Source organism: Accipiter gentilis, chromosome W (assembly GCF_929443795.1).
Source record: "Accipiter gentilis chromosome W, bAccGen1.1, whole genome shotgun sequence".
NCBI classification, from domain to species: Eukaryota; Metazoa; Chordata; class Aves; order Accipitriformes; family Accipitridae; genus Astur; species Astur gentilis.
Window position 1 is genome coordinate 15,839,914 of NC_064918.1, and position 23,755 is coordinate 15,863,668.

At 43.7% G+C, this 23,755-nt stretch overlaps 2 protein-coding genes and 1 long non-coding RNA gene across 3 annotated transcripts in view; 2 read left to right on the top strand and 1 right to left on the bottom strand.

Moving 5' to 3' along the window:
- Positions 1-23,755, bottom strand: part of LOC126035320 (uncharacterized) — a 245,625-nt gene that overhangs the window by 127,784 nt on the left and 94,086 nt on the right. The window lies entirely within an intron of this gene.
- LOC126035427 (uncharacterized) lies at positions 988-15,819 on the top strand. The gene is made up of 3 exons (XR_007504926.1): positions 988-1,060; positions 11,088-11,317; positions 12,483-15,819. It is a non-coding gene; the product is annotated as an uncharacterized LOC126035427 (long non-coding RNA).
- Positions 17,291-23,755, top strand: part of LOC126035571 (NAD(P) transhydrogenase, mitochondrial-like) — a 28,103-nt gene continuing 21,638 nt past the window's right edge. The window contains exons 1-3 of the mRNA XM_049794212.1: positions 17,291-17,334; positions 18,205-18,471; positions 21,103-21,290. Coding sequence (XP_049650169.1) covers positions 17,291-17,334; positions 18,205-18,471; positions 21,103-21,290 — 499 coding nt within the window. The remainder of the gene's footprint in view (positions 17,335-18,204; positions 18,472-21,102; positions 21,291-23,755) is intronic.

Sequence of the window (23,755 nt, forward strand, 5' to 3'; positions counted from 1 at the left end):
CACCCAAGGCAACAACTGCGACTGTGCAAAGGGCATTTGCATATGTTAATTATTTCTCAGAAATGTAATGAATATGTATAAGGTTTCTGGGAAATGTAATGAATATTTATATCACACATGTATTTAAACTTCACTAATGAGCTTTACGGTGTGCATGATAGGTGGAGCGATCCCCCGTATACCCAGCGCTGAAATAAACATGCCTGCTTTATAATTCACTCTCTGAGTTGTAAAGTTTGTTCCACGTGTCACAAGCACTTTTACATGTTTGGGGTTTTTTTTATGCTGACAATATATTTCTAATTAGAAAGACAGAGAGGGCTGGTTCTACCTTTTAAAACAGCATTATTAATAATTGGAATTACATTGATCCATATCATACTGATGAGGCACATTTTTGCACTAGTCAGTGGTTACTGAACCCAAAAACCAAAGCACATATTAGCACATAAGCTGTAACTCTAAATGGAATTTTTCTCACAAATTTATTTAAAAGCACAGTAGTCTCCTGAACATCTAGTAGTAGGGTATCCTATTAGTCACTCTGAGACTCTATTTTCAGCACTTCCAGTCATAATTCACCAGTTGTGAGACTGGAAGCTGTATGACACCGTAAAATGCCTCAGGCAAAGCATATTTTGCATAAACAGTTGCACAGATGTAAATAAAAAAAAGCCTAATTTATACCTAGAAATTACAGATTGTGTGAAATAGGACAACATACACAAGCAATAGCGTAGGCAACCTGACAAGCTGTTCTCTGTAAATTGTCTCTTTAATAGCACGTTCTCTTTATCGATTCATATATTAGTATTTATACAGTTGCAAGAGTTCCTCTTTTTCTTTTATCCTCCCATATAGTAGAGAGCCGCCGGGCCACCCCTCCCCCGCGCGCGGGTGCCTAAAGCACGAGCCGCCGGCGGCACGCAAGCGCCACGTGACGAGTACCTTTCGCTGTCCCCTTCCAGAGTGGGTAGAGAGACGCTGCGTTTTCCTCACTCCTTCCGGGTTGGCGGGCGGGCAGGCAGGCGGGCCTGCCCTGGGACTGCCTCGCCTCAAGGTTGGTTAGTACCGCGGCGGGGCAGGTGGGTGTGTAGTTCTGTGGTGCGGTGGGAGGCCCCTCCCTGGCGCGGGCGGTCGTCGTCGAGGAAAAGGCTGTGGTGTCCCGCTTTCGCAGCGCCCAGGGAGCGGTGGGAACGAAGGCAGGTGGGCGTGTGGAGGAGGCAGGTGACACGGAAAGGGGCCTCCGGGAGTGCTCTCAGGCGCGGGACGGAGAGGCGGTGGCTCTGGGCTTCCTCCTGGGCAGGCACGATGGCCGTCGGCCATTGTGACTGTGGGGAGCGGCGGGCCCGGGTGGCGAGCCGCCTGCCCAAGGTCAGTTAGTGGCCGCGGGCTATAAGTAGCGGCAGCATTGAAACGGGGCCGCTGCCCTGTAGGCCGGGCTGGCGGGGAGCGGCGGGCCACCGGCGCGAGCCGTGGGGAGGGACGAGACGTCGCGTTAGTGCCTCCATAAATGCGGACAGTGGGATTCCGGGCGAAGAGCCCCTCTACCAGCAGCCAGTAGCCACCTGCTAGCGAGGGCGGCCTGGCAGCCGGCGGGGAGCGCGCACCAGCTCCTCTGCCCGTTCCCCGCTGCCCCACTTTCCCCAGTGGTGCCTTTCCCACGTCAACTGCCTGCTTTGGTATGTCTCCTGACACCTGTAAGCTGCTGTCCTGCTCAGGGTAACTCCTCTGGGAGCTCTGGCTGGGGTTTGAATTGTTTGTCTGGTTCTTTGGGGCACAGGAGGTTTTCACTTGTTGGAGTTGCTTGTTTAGAGCAAGGGTGTAAAGAGAACACGGTCTTGAGTCACAGAAATATCAATCTGTAGGTGTCGTGGTTTAAGCCAAGCCGGCAACAAAGCACCACGAAGCCGCTCGCTCCTCCCCCCTGCCCCCGGCCCCATTGGGATGAGGAGGAGAAAATATAAAGAAACGCTCATGGGTCGAGACAAGGACAGGGAGGGATCACTCACCACTTATGGTCACGGGGAAAAAAAAAAAAAAAAAAAAAAGACTCGGGGGAAAAAACAAAATCAATTTAATTTACTACCAATCAACTCAAAACAAGGATAATGAGAAGTAAAACCCAGATCTTAAAAACACCTTCCCTCCTTCCCAGCTCAACTCCACTGCCGGTTTTCTCTACCTCCTCCCCCCATGCGGCGCAGGGGGACGGGGAATGGGGGTTGTGGTCAGTTCGCTACACCTTGTCTCTGCCGCTCCTTCTTCCTCAGGGGGAGGACTCCTCGCACTCTTTCCCTGCTCCACCGTGGGGTCCCTCCCACGGGCTGCAATCCTTCATGAACTTCTCTGGCATGGGTCTTTTCTGCGGGCTGCAGATCTTCAGACACAGGCTGCTCCAGCGCAGGCTTTCCCGTGGAGTCATGGCCATCTTCAGATCTGCATAGGTGTTTCTCTCACATTCCGATCTCCTCCCCCGCTGACAGGTTCCCCTTCTTAAATACGTTCTCTGACCGTTGCTGATTGGGTCGTCCTTGGCCAGAGGCAGGTTCGACTTGGAGCCGGGGAAGCTTCTAGCAGCTTCTCACAGGACCCACCTCTGTGGCCCCCTCCCCCGCTAACAAAATCCCACCACACAAACCCAAACCAGTAGGTCAACTTGTAATGTCAGTTCTCTCATGGGCTTACTGCTTCAGTTTGATATTTGCCTTACTCAGTTTGGAAAACCAGTGGATTTTGTTTTCTAGCTAGAAAGAAAAGGTGGGGAGAAATGATCATCTCGTGGCTAGCATCAGTTGACTGGACTTAAGCTGCTGAGTTTACATACCTTCTATCTAGTATCATTAATAATTCATGCTTTGTTTTTACGTGTGCAGCAGGGATTCCATACAGGGCAAGGAGTCTGCTGTGAGGTCTGGGTGAAATGGCGAGCCTTCTGCGTGTTGCTGTTAGTGGGTGCTCAACTCCTGGTTTTGGCAATGTGTTACCACCTAAGGTGCATTCTGCAAAGATGCTATGTTTGCGAATGTTTAGAATCCACCAGATGTTCAGGTCTCGGGCAGCTCCAAAGCCAGGTAAATTGATTAAACTATTGTAAATAATTGTTGGGAATTGGCTTGATGAGAAAGGACATGGGTCTATGAAAAGGTTGTGCGAGCAGAGTGGTGTGTGAAGGAATGTTAGCGTGGGCAGCAAGACTAGGCCTCGGCCAAAACTGCTGGTCTTGCTGATATCAGGAGAAAGATAAGGACACTGTGACCTTGGCAGAGTCTCATAAACAACTTTGAGAAAGTTCCCATGAGAAAGTTGTGGAACATGCATAGCTGCAAACCACAAGTGGGTGTGTTTTAGTAATGAATAAACATTAGCAATGTACCAATCATAATAGGATTGCCATAATAGGCATAATTATCGTAAGCTGTATAAATATGAGCTATCCATGCAAATAAAGTTGAATCACTTCTATCACTCATATTGAGTCGACTTATGTGCATTCCTCCGCCGCTCGCAAATGGCGCCCGTACAGGGACCGAAAAACGGAGAATAGGAGCGGCGGACACTGAGAAGCACCGGTAGCAGCGACCGGGGGGCAACAGATTAACCGAACGCTGATCGTCTTGGTTGGTGTGTTAATTCTCGTGCCTGGACCGTCCAAAAGGGGTTCGCTGTCAGTGAGGGCTACTGGAAAAAGGCTGCAAAGACTTTTTATTCAAGGTGCCTTAATCAAGGAGCATCGAGACGCTGGCCGGCAATGGATCTAGAGGTAGCCCTAGAATTATTACAGCGCTTTTTAGAAAAGCAGGGGGTAAATTGCGTTAAGCAAGTTTTGGGATTTAAAGCGGCTTCTACAATGGAGCAAGGACAGAAACCTTTTAATGAGTGTGGGTACAGCTTTTGAGCTTAGTACCTGGGAAGCTATCGGAACCTCCCTATGGGATGAAATTAGTGATGGGTGTAAAGAAGTTAAAGGTCTTGCAACTTTATGGAAATTGATTAAGACAACTCTGCAAGAAATGAAAGCAGATCATAAAGCATCTGCATCTGCTTTTGCTGCTCTCTTGTCTCCAACCGCAAGCGAAAGGGAAAAGCGGGGAGAAAAACATAATGCAGCGAGAGAGACTTTTTGGAGCTTGTCCGCCTACTCCTGTGCCCTTGACTTCTGCTCCACTCCCTGGGACTGCCGATATTAATCAGCCATCTGACAGTTCCTAAGCCTCCCTAACTGTACGATTAAAGGAAACCCTACAGAATCAGGGAGTGAGTAAAAATCCGCCTACGAGAAAACAGCCCCCAGATACCACCGTTCAACTTGGGAGTCACAATCTTCAGGCAATTGATGAGTTGTTCTTTTTTGCCTTTCCTCAATTTTCAAATCCTACTTGTTTAGGAGCAGTGGGGCTAATCTCCCAATTGAGCAAGGGCCTCCAGTGATTTTGGATGGGACATAAGTATAGGCTAGTCACCCGCAAAGTAAAAACCATTCCAGAGGTAGTTGAGTGTGGGCCCAAGCATAACTTACATTTTCTGTTTCTTTACATGCTGAAGGGGGTTGCAATTGCATTGGATTGTCACACTTTGAAGAACAATTCACAAAAGTAGCGCAATGTCTTGCAGGTAGAGTTCCTCATACCTTTATTCTCAGCATTCCCCTTTCTTTGATTTTAGTAGTTCTTACCATTGTTGTGGTTTAACCCCAGCCAGTAACTAAGCACCACGCAGCTGCTCACTCACTCCCCCCCATCCAGTGGGATCGGGGAGAAAATCTGAAAAAAGAAGCAAAACTCGTGGGTTGAGATAAGAACGGTTTAATAGAACAGAAAAGAAGAAACTAATAATGATAATGATAACACTAATAAAATGACAACAGTAGTAATAAAAGGATTGGAAAGTAAAATGATGCGCAGGGCAATTGCTCACCACCCGCCGACCGACACCCAGCTAGTCCCCCAGCGGTGATTCCCTGCCCCCACTTCCCAGTTCCTAAACTAGATGGGACGTCACATGGTATGGAATACCCCGTTGGCCACTTTGGGTCAGGTGCCCTGGCTGTGTCCTGTGCCAACTTCTTGTGCCCTGGCTGGGCATGAGAAGCTGAAAAATCCTTGACTTTAGTCTAAACACTACTGAGCACCAACTGAAAACATCAGTGTTATCAACATTCTTCACATGCTGATCTCAAAACATAGCACTGTACCAGCTACTAGGAAGACAGTTAACTCTATCCCAGCTGAAACCAGGACAACCCAAATTATCAAAATATTTACAACTAGCAACTTCATTATTGTTTCTGCAAAAATACTATACTGTAACTTAATATTGGGTTTTCTTTAGTTTCAATTTTAAAGGTTCTTCTGATGTGGAAGTCCACAAGGGGGATGGTATCTTCTTTAGCCTTGTATAGTGAATCCAGGATTCAACTCCCTGGAGCTTCACTGCAGTGTTTGTAGTCAGTAGCACTTGATAGGGTCCTCTTCACTTCTCTGCAAGTGGTTCGTCTTTCCACATCCACAGATATACCGAGTCTCCCGGCTTGAAGGGGTGTACTGGTGAATCCAAAGGCACAGGAGCTTTAACCAGGATGTATCTATGGAGAGAATTAATTACTTTGCCCAAAGATATTAATCCCCCAAGATCTGTTCTCCTTTCAGGTGCATCTGACTATCTTTTCCTGTCAAATTTGTAACATAAGGCCTTCCATATAATATTTCAAATGGACTAATCTTCTCTTTTGTCCTAGGTGTTATTCTGATTCTAAGTAATGCCAGAGGCAAGACTTCAATCCATTTCATCTGAGTTTCCTGACATAATTTTCTAGTTTGTTGTTTAATTGTTTGAGTCATTCTTTCTACTTTCCCACTAGACTGTGGTCTCCATGGAGTGTGTAAATCCCATTTTATCTGTAAGAATTTAGAAATTTCCTGTATGATTTCTGCTACAAAATGGGGTCCCCTATCTGAAGAAAGTCCTTTGGGAACTCCAAGCCTAGGTATTATTTCTTTCAAAAGCACTTTTAGTACCTCCCTGGCTTTGTTGGTGTGACATGGGAAAGCTTCTGGCCAACCTGAAAAGGTATCAACAATTACCAATAAATATTTATATCCTTTACACTTTGGTAATTCAGAGAAATCAATTTGCCAGTAATTCCCAGGTATAAAACCTCTTCTTACCTCTCCTGGTAAGGGTCTTTTTTGAATTTTGGGATTATTCTTCAAACAAATTTCACAACCTTGTGTAATACCTTTAGCAATTTTTAGCATGTTAATGCCTATTGCATATGTTCTCACCATTTCTACCAGGGCCTCAGCTCCCATATGAGTGGTATCATGTGTTCCTTTCATAAGTTCCCTCATTATTTGAGGGGTAACAATACATTGTCCATCTGAAGTTTTCCATCATCTTTCAGAAGTCTTAATACATTTTAGAAATTCAGCCAATTTACCTTCTTTCTCTGTATATTCAGGGACATGAACATTAAAAGCTCTTTCAGGAACTAAGGTTGCAATGTTTGTAAATGAAGCGGCTCTTTTTGCAGTCTCATTGGCCTTTCGATTTCCTTTGATTATATCAGTCTGTCCAGATTGGTGTGCTCTGCAATGTATTACTGCCACTTCCTTTGGTTTATTGACTGCTTTGAGTAATCTCAAAATTTCTTTGCTATATTTTATAGGATTTCCTTGTAGTGATAATAATCTTCTCTCTTTCCAAATTGTACCATGTGCATGTATTATTCCAAAGGCATACTTTGAGTCAGTATAGATGTTGGCCCACTTTCCTTCTGAAATCTCTAAAGCTCGGGTTAATGCAATTAGTTCAGCCTTCTGAGCAGAAGTGTTCACTGGCAGCGACGTTGCCTCTATCTCTTCTTCCAGAGTAATGACAGCATATCCAGCTTTCCGTTCCCCATTGATGACAAAACTGCTTCCATTGGTGAACAGTTCCCAATCAGGATCTCATAAAGGGACATCTTTCAGGTCTGCATGGCTGGAATATACCTGCTCAATAGTTTGCAAGCAGTCACACATCAGTTCTTCTCTTTAGTGTAGGGGTAGCAGAGATGCTGGATTTAAGGCACTAGATACTTTCATTATTATGTCTTCTTGTTTGAGCAGTATTGCTTGGAACTGTACCATTCTGCTCAGGGACAGCCAATGATGTCCTTTCTGTTCTAACACTGCTGTAACAGCATGCAGCACATAGACAGTAATTTTCTGTCCCAAGGTCAGCTTTTGTGCCTCCTGTATCAACAATACAGCAGCTGCCACTGCCCTTAGGCATCCTGGCTACCTGGAGCTTACTTTATCTAGTTGTTTTGAAAAGTAAGCTACCGGCCTTTTCCAACTTCCCAAAGTCTGCACCAGTATTCCCAGTGCCTGATGTTCCCTTTCATGCACATAGAGTTCAAAAGGCTTCGTCAGATTCGGAAGGCCTAAAGCCGGAGCACTCATGAGAGCAATTTTTATTGCATCAAATTCTTTTCTACAATCTGGAGTCCATTCTAATAGCTCCCCTGGCCCCTTAACGGCTTCATACGGGGGTTTAGCCAGTAATCTGAAATTAGGAATCCACAAGCGACACCATCCGGCCATTCCCAGAAATGCTCAAAGTTCTCTTTTTGAGCTAGGAGGTGCAATTTGAACATATCGCTTCCTTTCTTTCGATTCCTAACTTCCTCTCTCCCCGGGATATCTCAAATCCTAAATAAGTCACAGTTGTCTGAAAGACTTGCACCTTTTTCCATGACACTCTATATCCTGCTTGCCCCCCAAAGTTTAATAAACTTATGGTTGATTTTTTTGCATTCCTCAGCCGTGTCTGCCCCCAGCAGTATGTCATCTACGTACTGTAACAAGGTAACGCTAGCTTCCTTACCTTGCCACTGCTCCAGTTCTTTCAAAGTATGTTACCAAAAATCGTGGGGCTATTCTTGAATCTTTGGGGAAGCACTGTCCAGCATGACTGCATCTTTCATCCTGTCGAGGGACTTTCCCATTCAAAAGCAAACAGTTTCTGACTTTGTTCTTCTATAGGGATGCAGAAGAAAGTATCCTTCAAGTCCAGTACTGTAAAATAAACATTAGAATCAATAATAGTCATTAGCAAGGTATAGGGATTAGGTACCACTAGATGGACATCCACTACTATTTGGTTGATATCTCTTAGATCTTGTACTAATCTGTATTCCTGTGAATGTGGCTTTTTGACAGATAGAACTGGAGTGTTATATTCTTACTGGCACTCTAGCAACAGTCCATACTTGAGGAAGTTGTTTATGATAGGTTCCAATCCAACACAGGCTTCCAATTTTATAGGATACTGTTTTCGTCTTACTGGCTTAGCTCTTGTCTTCAATTCTATTTTTACCAGTTCAGCAGATTTAGCTCTTCCAGGTCTCTCAGTTGCCCATACAAAGGGAGTTACAGCATCTTCTATTTCCGCAACAGAGTTGACTTCCTTTTCTTTGTCTTCTGCTGTCCCAAGTACTTCCTGTAACACATATATCTGCGCTTCCCAAGCATTATTTTGTGGAATAGGCTGCTTTTTATAGGTGTGGGGGTGGCCACGGTTGCTCTGGCAACACCCAGGCCTCGTCAGCATCTCTCATGAGAGCTGCTGGCTCCTGGTGGGTCTTGCTACTGCCCTGGTGTTTCCCTGCCTCAGGGAATCCCCCTGTATGCCAAGATCTTCCACTGCACTGCGGATTGGGCTGTCTCTGGAGCAGCTCGCCTCGGTGGCTTCTATTCCCTATATGATATAATTTATTCCTTCCTTCTTTTGTATTTGTGCACTGCAAAAACTTCTAAAAGGAGAAAGGGAAGGTAGTATTCCAGTTTTTATTTTCTCAGTTCTTCTTGAGAAGCTTTTTGCCTTCTGTCCTGGAGCTACTTCCTTTCTAAAATTATGATTCATCTCTGTTATTCTAACATATTTCATTTTTCTAGCTTTTGTTTCTGCTTTTAAAAGACAAGAGAGCTCATTTCTGCTCAGTTTGTTTAATGAAAACCAAAAGCAGGACTTTTATTGTGTAGTAATTAGGAGAAGAGGTGAGGGGAAAGTTCTCCTCAAATGATGAGGGTAATTTGTATGAGTGACAGCAACAGTTACCATAGCTTTCAAGTGGCTAGTGCTGCTGTGATAGGGATGCCCTGAGTTGCACAGTGATGCTTAGATGTGGTGTATGCTGATGAAGCAAATCTCTGCAAAGCATTGTTACCTTTGTGAGTCTGTTGTTTTAGATGCACATTCTTGCTCCTGTTATGACTTTGTGTTCCTTTAAAGCATGTTTTTCTGAATTTGATTTTGTGTTGTAATTTAATGAATTTTAAATGTTCTCCAACGTATTAAATACAAAACCACTTGCGGTCTCAAATTATTTCTTACCATTTTATTAGTTTAATTTCAAAGAGAAAGCTAAAATAAAATTTAAAAAAGGTAAAAATAATTAGAAGTAATGCACTTCTTTGGTCATCTTTCATTCTGTCTTCTTTTTGGATGTGTTCAATCATTAGGTTTTTTTCAATGGGTGAGACGACTGACAAGTACAGGTAGATATTTAAGTACCAGTTCTTAGCGACTCTGTATTGTTTTAGATTAGTAACTCTCATGATACTATCAACTTATGTTCTGAAAATACATTTTCAGATGTTCAATTTTAAGCACCTTGCAGTCCCAGTTTTATTTCATAGAGAGATTTAGATTTAAAAATATCAAAATAATTAAATTCCTCAAAGTTCTTATAGTGTGGTATGTTTTTGGCTTTGTTTTGATTGTTTCTATCTTAAAAAACAAACAGGAAAAAAAGTGAAAAGCAGGCCTTCCTAAAACATGCAACACATTACTAGTCTGGTAAATTTTTTTGTAGCAAAATGCATAGTATTGGTGGCCAAATTAAAAGCAGATTTGTAATTTAAAAGAAACCTTTCATCCTTTTTTTTGTGTGTGTGTTTGGTTATGGTTTTTGGTGCTGTGTTGTGGGGTTTTTTGATTTTTTGTTTGTTTGTTTGCTTGACCTTTAATATGAGTGATTGCTTAGGCTGCTTAAGTTATATTTCATTAATATATATGTGGTGTAGGTCTCTCATGTATCAATGTCACAATCCAGGTTTAAATTCTGGATAGATATCAGTGAAAGCTGTTGCGGATAGACGTCAGCTAAAGCTGGTGTAGAACTGGGCCTGATTGCTGGACTGCATGCTGTCTAGTGTAATTGAATCAATGTGGTAGTTTGATATACTATTATTCTGCCTGAGTCCGTGTATTTAGAAATAATGTATTTAAACACTTGATTGGATCAGAGAAGTTTAACTGTCAGATATTAGACTGGAAGCCTGCAAATTGTACATGAACAAAGTTAGATATTTGTAATTTGAAACCTTAAGCTAAAACTGATAAATTACATCTTCTGCAGTTTTCTGGTGTTGTTTAGTAGAGCTTGGAACAAGTTAAGACAAGGAGATAACATTGAAGAGAAGTATAATTGAATAAACTAGTAGACTGATATTCCATTATTCTTCAGCTACTCCTGAATTCACATTTTTAATTTCTGTTGCAACTCTTAGAGTACCTTATCAATGTAATTGTGCCTTTCAGTGTACTTTTGTGGTACACTCATTAATAGTGATCTGAGACAACTGTGATTTGGTTTTGATAGACATTTAAAACATGTTCAGTTAAAATGCAGTTCATCTGTTCAAGCTCATTTGTTTATTTCTTCACAGTAAAGTTGAAGTAACCAGAGAGGGATTTAAATTCTTCTTACCCCCGTTAGAATGTGTTATCACCAGAACACTGTGTATTGTATAATTGGTATTCTGATTTATACAATCAGAACTGTATAATTTCAGATGGGTATGACCTGCACCAAACACTTGTTATTGTTTGTGTGGCTGATTGTGATGACCTGCTGATGCCTGAGAGAACAGGGATTTCTAGAAAGATGGTGTAATTTAAGGAAATGTAAACTACACTGAGGAGGGAGAATTGCTGGTGTGACATGTCTACATGTGTCTGTACAACACTGAAGAGTTCTGTTAATATAAATTCAATAATCTTTAATGCAACTAATGCTGTCTTATCTGCCACTCTTACAGGAATTCCTTATAAACAGCTGACTGTAGGTGTCCCCAAGGAGATATTTGAGAATGAGAAGAGAGTGGTTCTATCACCAGCTGGAGTTCAAGCCTTGGTTAAACAAGGCTTCAATATTGTAGTGGAGTCTCGTGCTGGAGAAGCTTCCAAATTTTCTGATGACCATTACAGAGAAGTCGGAGCAAAGATCCAGGGGACCAAGGTAGTCCTGGCTTCTGATCTGATTATCAAAGTAATTGCTTTATTAATATATTTCCTACCACATTCTTTTTGCAGAAACATATAGGTCAAACTTTTTGAATAGTCTGCTGAAAGTTCAGTAAATAAGCTCCTTTAAATTCATATTTTCCATTCTAAGTTCTGATTTAATTTTAGTATGTTTTTTTTTAATAGCTCAGATGTGTACCTACAGTAATAAACTAGTAAATGGCAGCATTGAAAAAAAAAAAAAGAGGATAACTTCTTATCAAGTTTTTAACTACCTTGGAGAAGTTGTGTTTTCTAGAGCAAGGTAGACTAGTTCCGGACTCTAATCAGACAGGATCCCTGCTCTAAGAAACCTTTGCTCAAAGAGTAGCAACGTACAACTCCAAGTTACTCTTCAGAGAAAGTTGCTTGGAATTTTGAAGATGCGGGTTTCTAACTTTTCTCAATAAGACATCCAACAACTTTACAGCAGCAGTGTGTTTCAAAAGTACTTCTAACTAGAGGAGTTGTAGCTGGTCTGGGAAGACCACTAAAAGTAAAGTTGCTTGAGAGGTATTAGGTTGTGCAGAGTCCTGAAGGGAAAAAAAAAAACAAAAAACCAAAGACCTTAAACTTGATGTTGAGGCTTCCTTTTAAATGTTTTATATGGAGTTATCCTGTCAGGATTGAACGCAGAATTTCTGTGTGCTAGTTTGTGAACAACCCTTTTAAGTAGGTTTCTTTTTGAAGAAAAGTGAGAAATTCCAAAGAAATGACTACAGATCAAGATGGGTTTCTTCTGGACTTCATGCTTCAAATTCCCTGTCTGATGGTGCATTGCAAACTAATTAGTGATTCTTAGCCTGTAGAGTTTAATTGGCACATCTGTTCAGTAATAATTTTGCCTGAGAATGGCTGGTTTTGGGGCAGCTGTCTGTCATTAAAAGCCAGTAAAGCTGGTTAGAAGCCATCAGAACTTTCTAAAACTGTGTGCTGACTATTACTGCTCTGTCGCCCATCTGCCTAGAGTTAATTCTAATATGTGGACTGCAACTAAGGAGTGCAGTTAATCAGTTTAGTTGTGTAAACTAACATGCTCCTTCCTCGTGTACTTTGTGGATGGGAATAGACAGACAGCAAGCTGGGAGAAAGGAAGTGGAGTGTGCACTGATTTACTTCTGATTAATTTGGAAACCTCTCCCTTTCTTCAGGTGAGGGCTCCTATATATAACTCGGCTCTAGGTGTACATGAGGCAGATCTTTTTAAGACAGCAGCTACCCTGATTAGTTTTATCTACCCAACACAAAATCCAGACCTCCTGACAAAACTTGCAGAAAAAAAGACTACTGTCTTGGCTATGGATCAGGTTCCACGGGTCACCATTGCTCAGGGTTATGATGCACTTAGTTCCATGGCCAACATTGCTGGACATGAACCTTACATTTTATTTTATTTTTTTTTTTCTCTAGCTTGATTAAGTATAGCTGGATTAAAAGCTATGCACTTTGATATTAGGTATATCTAAACCAATTCTGCATCTCTATTTTCATATAGCTGTTTCAAGCAGGATGAAGCTGTTGGAGGTGCCAAACAACTTTTTAAGTTTCTTATGGTCAGCTTTGCAGCAGATCAGAGGAAACCTTTTTAAAAATAAACAAACAAACAAAAATTGAAGGCAATTCTTCTAATTCCTTGACTGCTTTGTCTAGTGCCTCTTTGTTCTGAACTAGATCAGAGCAGGCTCAAAGATATCCTTAAGACAGGTTGAACACAGATTGTCTGTCATTGGGATCTGATGTCATTGGGAGAAGGCTGCCAGATTATTTTGTGGACAGCAGCAGTATATATCAATGTTTGGTTGATTCTCTGTGTTTTCATTCTGTGTAATTTTACTAAAATATCATAAGACTATTTAAAGGTATAAAATCTACAAGCTATATTCCAAATTAAAACTGATTTTACGGCATACAGCCCTCCATATGTCCCTGTTAGGGATGGGAAAGAGAGTAGAATGGGACTGTTGAGTTGAACCACAACAGTGCTAGTAAAAATGCAAGAAAATGTGCACTGTTGTTAAGAAAAGACATAACTGCACGTTAATCTGCATTTTCAGATAGCTCTACTGATGTTAACTTGGTGTCCAGCTGTTCATTCTAGGATGGCTAAAAAGCAGATGGGGCAAAAGAAGCAGCAAGGTTAAGCTACTTGCCCTAAGCCACATAGCTCTGCAGAGTTAGGGTATCTGGGCATCTCTTTTGAATGTGTGCTTGCTTGCCTAAGTGAGCTTACTGCAAAATTACCCTGGGTTTTGCAATTGCTCGTTTGCGTTTCCTTCCCTAAACAAGCCTCAGGTTACAGCCTTTGAAGGTAGCTTCAAAGATGACAAAGTTAACATTTATTAATCATTTAAAATTTTATTTGAGTGAATAGTTGTGGACACCCAGTATAATTCTCTCTGAAAATGCATTCCATGATTAAAAAAAAGCAAGAAATATGAACAAAGACAGAGACTATTAAACTTGTGCTCAATACTAAAATATTAAACTTGCTTTATCCTATGCATGCTATGGTCAAATGTACATCCTTGTGATTGCTGTCATGAATGGAATCGTGCTGAGCCTGGGAAAATACTGATATGTGTTTGTCCTTACTTGACAGTTACAAGGCTGTGGTACTGGCAGCAAATCACTTTGGTCAATTTTTCACGGGTCAGATCACAGCTGCTGGTAAAGTTCCTCCAGCGAAGGTATGTGCTATTAAACAAATACTGTGGCAGAAGAATATGTGAGTTCCTGCGCACAACTAACCACTGCTGAACCTGTGTTAAAGGCTTTTTTCCTGCCTTGGGGCTAGTTCTAGAGACTTTGGAAACCCATATAGTTATTCCCATACCAATTTTTGTTCACTACCTGTAGTGTAGTTTGGTTTTTGGTATGGTGGTTTGTTTTTTTAATAATAGAATAATTTGAGTTTTATGTAAGCTTGCTTAGTTTTAAACTTCAGACTAGCTATACATGGATGGGAGGGGTTTTTTTTGTTGTTTTTTTTTTCCCAGATGGGGAAAGGCAAGGAAGCAGTTAAGAAAAGTCAGAGATGTTGAGATTTCTGGTGTGTTGAAGGCTGTGATGGAAGGGATTGCTTGATTGGAATTGCAGGTGGCTCAGGATGAAGAGAAATGAAAGTAAAAGAATTAGAGGAGAAAAAAAAGGAAGAGAAATTAAGTAGAAAACCTGTATTTACTTACATAAACTGTTAGCTACAGATGAGTCTGCTCTCAAATAAGTGAAGTTAGCAGTTACGGCTTAAACCGTTACATTTACAGGGCAGCTTTACCGAAGTCATTTTTGGTTCTGTGTTACAAAGGTAACTTAAATCGCTGGTTAATGAGGTGTATCTGCTGTTGCAAAAGCAGTATAATGCTGATGCTTTTCTAACCAGCTCTAGTTTTAGTTTATGCTCCAAGCATGATGATGGTATCATTCTAGGTCTTAATCATTGGAGGAAGAGTTGCTGGCCTGGCTTCTGCAGGAGCAGCTAAATCAATGGGTGCAGTTGTTCGTGGATTTGATACTAGGTAGGTATGTGGAATGGTAGTAGCAATCTAAAATTATTTTAAGATTAAGTAGTTTGTAGCTGTATTACAGGTGAAAGCACTTGTACTGTACTGAATCACAGTTCCCTTGATACCATTTTTATTCCTGTATTATTCCTCCATTTTATTATTCCCCAAAGCAACCAAACCTTCCAAAGAGTCCATCTCATTAAATCATTCAGAACTATATGAATAAAAAATCATTGCTTTATGAAAATGAAAGTTAGGGCTTTTGTCCAGAATTTAATGTCCACCCAGTTCTTGGGGACATAGGGAAGAATAGTAAAGAAAGAATCTGTATGCCCTCATTTAGAGCTTGCTTTGATCCAGGTTCGTAGCTGCATACTCTCATTCACCTCTACTCTCCTGATCCCAGAGAGACCAGCTAGGAACATTTTGGAGACACACTTCTTCAATCTGCTGAAGGAAAGACAGACATAAAGTTATTTTATATATGAAACTCAAGATGAAAGATCAGGAACTGCAGTTGAAGCTGCTGTCTTGGGGTCTCTCCTTTATGTTCAGAAAGATTTTTTTTGTCCCATAGGCATTTTCAGAGCAATAGACTGGGAAAATTACAGACCACAAACATTTTTCTTCTTATTGCTACAGGAACTGCAAACTTGATTAATTTTTTTTTCTATTAAATGCCCTTGTTGTATTAAGCACATATAAATTCAATATTATATCTGCATTAAAATTACTTATATGTGTTTGGTTTTATGCAAAAGTGGCATCTAGTGTTACTTAGCTATATCTAATATAAAAGAATATATCTCCAGGTTTATGATGTGCAATATGAAAAAACCTTTACTCTGGTTAGAAAATCTGCATATGCCTTAAAACAAACTGGAAAGAGTTTCTTAAAAGCATGATCAAAACCTGTCTAAAACTTTTCAGATTATTTTTTTTTTAATTCCCTTCTCTAAGCATCCTTGTATACTTTTATCTTGACGTGCAAGTGTAGTGTTCGCTACATATCAAGGTGCCGCGATTAGATCACTGGTCGACCCGGACCAGGGAAAGAGACAGATAACACACACGGTGTGAGTGCCAACTTCCGCCTTTTATTGCGCAGTTAATTCCTTTTATACTAAACAGGGCAGGCAGGGTTACAGGTGTGTCATAGGGCTGCGACTAACCCTCCATCTTTCCATAACATCGCGAGATCTTCCGGACACCAAACCCTACATCTCCCCCTCCCTATGACTAACTAGCTTCTATTGTTATAAACAGCTTCGCACAAAGAACTAACTGTGTAAAGTACTATAAACATAAGCATATTTCTACAACTAAGTTTAAACACTACATCTTAAACACACGTAAATGTAATCCACACAAACGGTAAATGGAAAACCAAGGCTTATTGTCTGGGGCATCCAGATTCGCGGCTGCAAGCAACTCCGCCCCTGACAGCCAGACCCCATGAAGGCATGCGTTGATGGGCTCCGAGAGGGATGTCGTCCAGACATGCATCGGTCTCCCCGACTGGCCCTGCATCCACTGCCAGAAATTGTAGCGGATACCCAAGGCATCACAAGCCAGGATAGGATGACAGCGATCTATAAGGAAAAACACTCAAACACTACAAGGTTAGGGCAGGACGAACCATACGACTATGGACCCATTTCAGTGGCCCTTCAGGCATCTGTACACAGGCATACCCTCGCCCGAGACCACGCAGCTCAAATGGCCCTTCCCATTGGCGTGTCTAAAGGTCACGCACACAGACCAATGGGTAGGGACCTTCCTCTTCCATGCTCGTAAAATGTCGCTGCGCCATCGTCTGCTCCAGGTCCCTTCGAACTGTCTGATTTAATGAAGTTAATGCAGTTAACAGATGATGCTGTATACGGAGAACAGGTACATTATCCTGTAACCAGGAGGGCTCCTCCTGCTCCCCCTCCCTAAGCCGATCGAGCAAGGTCTTTAAGGTTCGATGTGCTCGTTTTACAATGGCCTGGCCGTTGCCATTACAAGAGATGCCATGTATAAGGTTAATACCCCAGGTTGTACAAAACCATTCCACCTTTTCCGCAGTAAAAGGTGCACCATTGTCTGTCTTAGTCTGTTGCGGAATACGTAGTTGAGCTATGCAAACACACCAGTGTTGTATAAGTGCCAAACTATTCCATTTAGTGTGCAGTATAGGAAAAATACATCTACTATAAATGTCTACTGTAACATGTAAATGCTGCCGTGGCTTAAAAGGAGCATATTCTGCAATATCTGTTTGCCAGATCTGATTTGGCCGCAAACCACGAGGGTTGACCCCACCCTCCCAAAGGGGTCCTTGGGCACAATGAGGGCGAGCTGCGACAATTTCTTTGGCTTCAGCACGAGAAATAACCGTTAGTGTCACCAGGCCTCGTGGACCGCAATGCAAAAGGCGGTGTAACGTCATCGCGCGTGCCCTTGCCGGCGTAATGTTATCATCACCAACAACAGCCAACAACGCTTGTGCTGCCTGGTCAGCACGGCTGTTCCCTTCAGCTAATGGTCCAGGGAAACCAGAGTGACTGGTAACATGAGTAGGGAAAACTGGTGCACTACATAACTGTAAGGCGTTCAGCAGCATACCGGCTATCTCCGTAGAAGAGGCTAGTGCCCATTCCCCTGCAACCAAAAGCTTATATACATACAGTGAATCCATGACCACATTTAAGGGTTCTGCCAGCCAACGTAACAATGCCATGGTCACTGCCGTGGTCCTCAAAAACTGTGCTAAGCAACTTGGTTCAGTATAGTCTACCTGGTGACATGCCCCATCTTCTTTCCAAACACAAACGGCTTTGCTGGTCTGGGAGGATGCGTCAGTAAAAATTGTGCACTCATCATTAGGGTGTTTCACCACCTGCTGTGCTGGAAAAACGGGTAAGGCATGCAAGATCTCCCCACAAGGATGGACCTCATGTCCCACTATTGTCCCCGTAAACCCTGCTAATGCACCCTGTAAAGCAGACACCGCGGTCTGACAGAGAGTTGGCGAATTTTTCATGCCTTGGGGGAGCATTTTCCACTGATACCGTTGCATGGGCACTTGATGGTTCCTTTCCGGGAGAGAGAGGGCAAACCGCTCACGATCTTCCATGGTCAATGCTATTTGGACAACAGGAGGAACTGCCGGAACAGTTGTTACATTGCCCTGAACCTGTCCCTCCTTCTCGGCGGGCAGTTCCACGGAAGCACCAGTTGATCCTGAGTTGCTGTCACTGGGTCCTGTACAAAATTTAAAGGGGAGAGCCCGGACCCCACCCCTTCCCCCATCTCGTTTCCCGACATCGGTTCTCGTTGTGTGGCATACCACGGATCCCCCTGCTGGGCCCTGGGTACACGGCAGTCTCGAACTCTGTGTCCGGGCTTACCACATCTCCAACAACGGAGGTTGCCGGCCCCCACCTCCTGAGCCAACCCTCCGGGTCTGGTTGCGCAATTCCTCGCTCTATGGCCCCTACCCCCACATCGGTGACAGGCGCCTGTACCCCCTTGCAAAACTTGCTTCAAAGGCGCCGCCATCGGACACGATTCTTGTTGCTCCCTTTCCAGTACGTGATGTATCATTTCGCCCAGCGATGAGCCTGCTGGCAAATGAGAGAGAAACGCTGCGGTCTGTGGGTTGGCTTGAGCCTTAGCACACTCAACTACAACCGCTTCCTTAGCCGCCTCCGGAAGGTTTGCAGCCTGTACAGCAAGCTGAAGCCGATCTAAAAAGGCAGTAAACCTCTCGGCAATCCCCTGGCGGATCTTCACCCAAGGAGGATCTGCGCTCTGTCCATAGCCGCGACACGTTTAAATGCGGCCAAGGCGGTAGCCGCGACTGCCGCAAAGTCACGCCCGCGCATGCCCTGTGCCTGCGCCTGAGGTGTCGCAAACTGCCCCTCCCTCATGAGTTGTTCTATGGTCACTCCCGCCAGGTGGTGACCAGGATCCTGAGCATCAGTCACGACCTTAAGGCACTGAGCTCGCCATTCCTCCTTAAACAACAGCAGCAATGATGGGGGCAGCACCCCTCTCGTCAGCTGCATCACATCAAAGGGCGCAACAGGCGTTGAAAGCAGACACTCGAACAAAGTGAGCGCCTGCGCGGAATTCACTCCATGCGCCTGCACAGTACTCGCGAGTTCCCGAACGGTCTTTACGTCAAAAGGTGTCCACTCATACCGTCCCCGCGCCGCTGCCCGAATAGGGAGAACGACCGGCTGAAACTGCACCCCTGAAAGGCAACATTCTTTGGCAATCAGTCGCCAGTCTGTGCCCTCTCGGGTGCCCTCTTACTGGCCATCCCCGGCCCCCTGTGTGGGGGGCACTAGCGGCACTGCACGCTCCGCATTCTGTATGGCCCCCTCAAGTCTCCGCAACAGACCCTGTACTCTCTGCAAAATGTTCGGTCCCTCCTCTATTTGAGTCTGTGGCGCAGGTTTTGACGGCCTCCGTATTGCACCACCCCCCTTCTCCTCGTCAGAACTATCGGAATTGCCCTGCGCTGGCACCTCGCGCCACTTCCGCAAGGACCCAGACGAGGGTTTAACCCGTTCCGGCAAAGGCGCAGTAGGCTTAGGCTCAGCAGGCACAGGAGGCTCAATCCGCTCTCCCAGCAAGGGCGCCTGATCTCCTTCACAGGGGGGTGTTTCCTCCTCTGCCACCGTCTCCAACCCCCACAGCCTCCTAACTGCTCCCTCCGCGGGTGGCCGTTCCTCCCGCTCTCTCAACTTACAGTATAAATGTCCCTTAACATCCCTGTCTGGAACCCAGTCCAAGAGGCATTCCTCTAAGCCCTTCCGAACCACCCGCCGTAATTCTTCCCAGGGAAACTTCCGAGGGGGGGCGTACCCGGCCCCGCTGGTGCCGTTTCAATAGGAAAACCCTCGGTCTCCGCCGCACCTCCCGCGTCCCCGCCCTTAATCAGAGAGAGATCGGTCTGCGAGCCCCGCTCCACGACCGCCCACTCGTCTGAGTCTGACTCACTGTCCCCGAGGGCACCGTCTCCCGCTGTTCCTGAGGCGGCGCCTCATCCGCAAACAAAGCAGCTCGCGCCGCCAACCAGCACGCCCCGGGTTTCTGTCCTTCCGTAACCACCCTCTCCACTTTTCCCCAAGTTTGTAATCATTCTGCAGCCCTGCGCTCGCCCCCGAGCGCAGATTGGAGCAAAGACTCCCGAATCTCTCCCCATTTTGGGGGGTTTAAAACTTCTCTAGGAGAACCAATACCTCCCCGGCGCAGCATCCACTGGATGCATTCGCCCGTGGGGCCCTTCCTAATCGTTCCGCGGGCACCCGCCTCATTAGCTAACACCTTAATCACCTGCGCAAGTTCCATCGTTGCCTGTGCGACCGATCACGTCGGGGTCACCACTATGTAGCGTTCGCTACGTATCAAGGTGCCGCGATTAGATCACTGGCCGACCCGGACCAGGGAAAGAGACAGATAACACACACAGTGTAAGTACCAACTTCCGCCTTTTATTGCGCAGTTAATTCCTTTTATACTAACCAGGGCAGGCGGGGTTACAGGTGTGTCATAGGGCTGCGACTAACCCTCCGTCTTTCCGTAACATCGCGAGATCTTCCGGGCGCCGAACCCTATATGCAAGAATGTTTGTGTTAAAGTCTCTGCATGTTGTGAATGTTCACCTCACACTGGAATTTAGTCTTTCATTATTTACTGTGATATCACATGATGCAAAATGAATGACAGATTTACAGGATAACTGTAAAACAAAAAAATCCCTGTGAAAAAACAGACTTGCTGTTATTTCCCATTTCACAGCCTGTGGCCCTCTCTTTAATCTGTGTATTTATCACCTATCTTAGGCATCTATGTTTGGACTGTAGACTTACCTAGCCATGACAAGAGAAATGGGTGAGCAGTGTTAGTCAACATTTAAGCTCCCAGCTTTGAGTCTCTTCTCGGAGCAACTGTTGACTATACAGGAAACTGTAGGCTGCCTTCATTCCTTATCCAAGTATCTTCATTAGGGACCTAAAATTAGTGATGCAATTACTTTTTTCACTAAACACAGAAAGTTGAGGACTTTAGTTATGGTCTCCTAGTCCTCTTGTCTGAAGAAGACTACTACTAAAAAGACCAGAAAAGTCATGGTGGATTAAGGTGCCTCTAAAGATCGATCTCCTTTTTAAAGTAGTGGTTATGTGTCCCCCGCCCATGTCTGTGTCCTGTCCCGTGTCCTCTGTACACACACACACACACCCTCCCACACACCCCAATTTTCTTTCCCTAGATCTGCAGCTCTGGAACAGTTCGAGTCTCTTGGTGCTGAGCCTTTGGAAGTAGACTTAAAGGAATCTGGAGAGGGACAAGGTGGTTATGCTAAAGAAATGTCCAAAGAATTTATTGAAGCTGAAATGAAACTCTTTGCCAAACAGTGCCAAGACGTTGATATTATCAGCACTACAGCACTTATTCCAGGTATGTTTTACATGCAAGATACTAATTTTTTTTTAAATCTTGTGTAAGTTTGCATGTTTTGGAGCTGTGCCTGCAGTGAAAACAGAGGTGTTAATGAATTATCTCCATGTAAGCATGTACCTTTCCCCTTCCCTGATAAATGCCTGTTTTTAAAGTGTGTGTCTTTTTTTACAACTTTTGTTTTCACAAACTAGCAGTCTTTGGCTCAATATCATCATGTTTTCTTATTAAACAAGGACTAGATAGTAATAAGGTAAGAATATATAATTCTCTTGCATAATTATTGCATCACTGCTACTTCTGCTATGCAGCTTGTGCACTGCGAAACAAGTCTATTGAAACAGTACTGTCTTTTGTTATTGAAACATAGTAAGGTAGAACTTAGGTTTTAGTACTTTGTATTGCACAACATCTGTCTTTTAATAACTTATGATGTGGTGTTTCTTCTTTTCAGTTATGACTTGAATTGTAAGATTGGATGTTGTGTGTTTACTGAGGACAAACTTGGACTTGCCAGCATCTTTGGTAGACTGCCCATGCATACCTCTTTTTTTTCTTTTATATGCTTGGGAGCAAGATGTTTTAGCATCTCTTCTCTCTGCCTGTATAAACAAACGCTCTGTGACGTTTCATCTTAGATATCAATTAGTTGAAAACTTTGCTTACAAAAATAAGATAGAGAGAGAGAGAAGGGGAGAACTTATCTCCTGAGCTCTACAAATAAAAGCTATGTTTTGTGTTTAACTTCCTATGCCTTGTCTTGTCAGGCAAAAGAGCTCCCATCTTGTTTAAGAAAGATATGATTGAATCAATGAAGGAAGGTTCAGTTGTGGATTTAGCTGCAGAAGCAGGGGGAAACATTGAGACTACAAAGCCTGGATAAATATATGTTCATAAGGTGACCATTTTGGTCTGCAGATCATTCTCTGTTTGCATGAATTCACATTGTATTTTGTAAACTGTATGCTGAAAATGAGTAGCTGATTTTGCTATTTAGGCTTAAGTAATCCTTTAGATTTGCATTTGGTCACTAATCATCTCTACGTATAATAATTTGAAGATTTTTAAAGAAACAAATACCTTTGTATAGTGTTAATTTGGTTGGTAAGTATGGAAGTGTTATTTCTTAGACTTCCAAGTCCAGTGATTTGTCTCTGATTTGAGGGTGTGGTTTGATGTCTATTTCTTGGTATACCTAAAGAGACAGCAGTAGCAATAGATTTTTTGACTTGCTCATCACCTCCCACAACTGGAGGTTACAATCCCTGTCACAAGTACAGCTAAACAGGTTCAGACTATGTCAGTATTTACTTCAGTGCAAAGTCTCTGGCTTAGCTCAATATAATTTCAGCTTCAGGAGGGTGCCATCTTTGTGTGTCTTTATCTTCACCAACATGAGTGTGTCTGCCCTAGAGTATCCAAACCACTTGTAACCCAAACTAGGAGTAGCATGAATTGGTTCATTAAACTAAGCAAATTTGCCCTGGACTGAGCTAACTACTTTGGGTTTGCTCCAGTGTTCATTGGCTCAGTTGAGAGCTTGTTTTCTGGGTTTTGGGGGTTTATTTTTGGTACCTGTGAGAAACCTACTAGCAGTTATAGAAATCTGGGTGATGAGATTTAAAGTAGCAGATTTCCAAGTTTGTTATTTGGTAATGTAAGGGTGTCGTGGTTTCAGCCCAGCCGGTAACAAAGGACCACGCAGCTGCTCACTCACTCCTCCCGCCCCCCTCCGGTGGGATGGGGGGGAGACGGAGGAGAGAAAAGGAAAAAAACCCTGGAACCTCGAGGGTTGAGATAAAGGCAGTTTACTGGGACAACACAAAGAAATTACAACAACAACAACGGTACTAATGAAAGAATATACAAAAAGAGTGATGCACAGTGCAACTGCTCACCACCCGGGACCCGACGCTCCACCACTTCCCCCACCGAAAACAGAGACCACCCCCCGGCCCGCTCCCCATTTATATACTGAGCATGATGTCACATGGTATGGAATAGCTCCTTGGCTAGTTCAGGTCAGCTGCCCCGGCTATGCCCCCCCCCCCTCCCAGGTTCCTGTAAAAATTAACTCTATCCCAGCTGAACCCAGGACATTATCCACCCCTTATTCTATACCATCTACATCATGCCCAGATCTTACATTTTGCCCCTCTAATTTGTCTATCGATTTTGGGGTTCTATCTGTTGTAACAGTTCTTCAGGATAAGAGAGATGGTGTGAGATGTTGGGTTGTTGCATGCTGCCTCTGGAACTTGTGGCTGGTACATTTGGTGCAACCCATGCCCTTGGTCTGCAAGGTGAAGATGTTGATCTTGAGGAAATTCCTGGGCGCCAGTTCAAGTTCCATCACTGTGGTACTTGGCTCAGTTTCAAAAGTCCATCCTGTAGTCATTTGGGTAATTCTTACAGTAATACCCTTGATATGGCATATAGACACTATAGATACAATGACATGCATT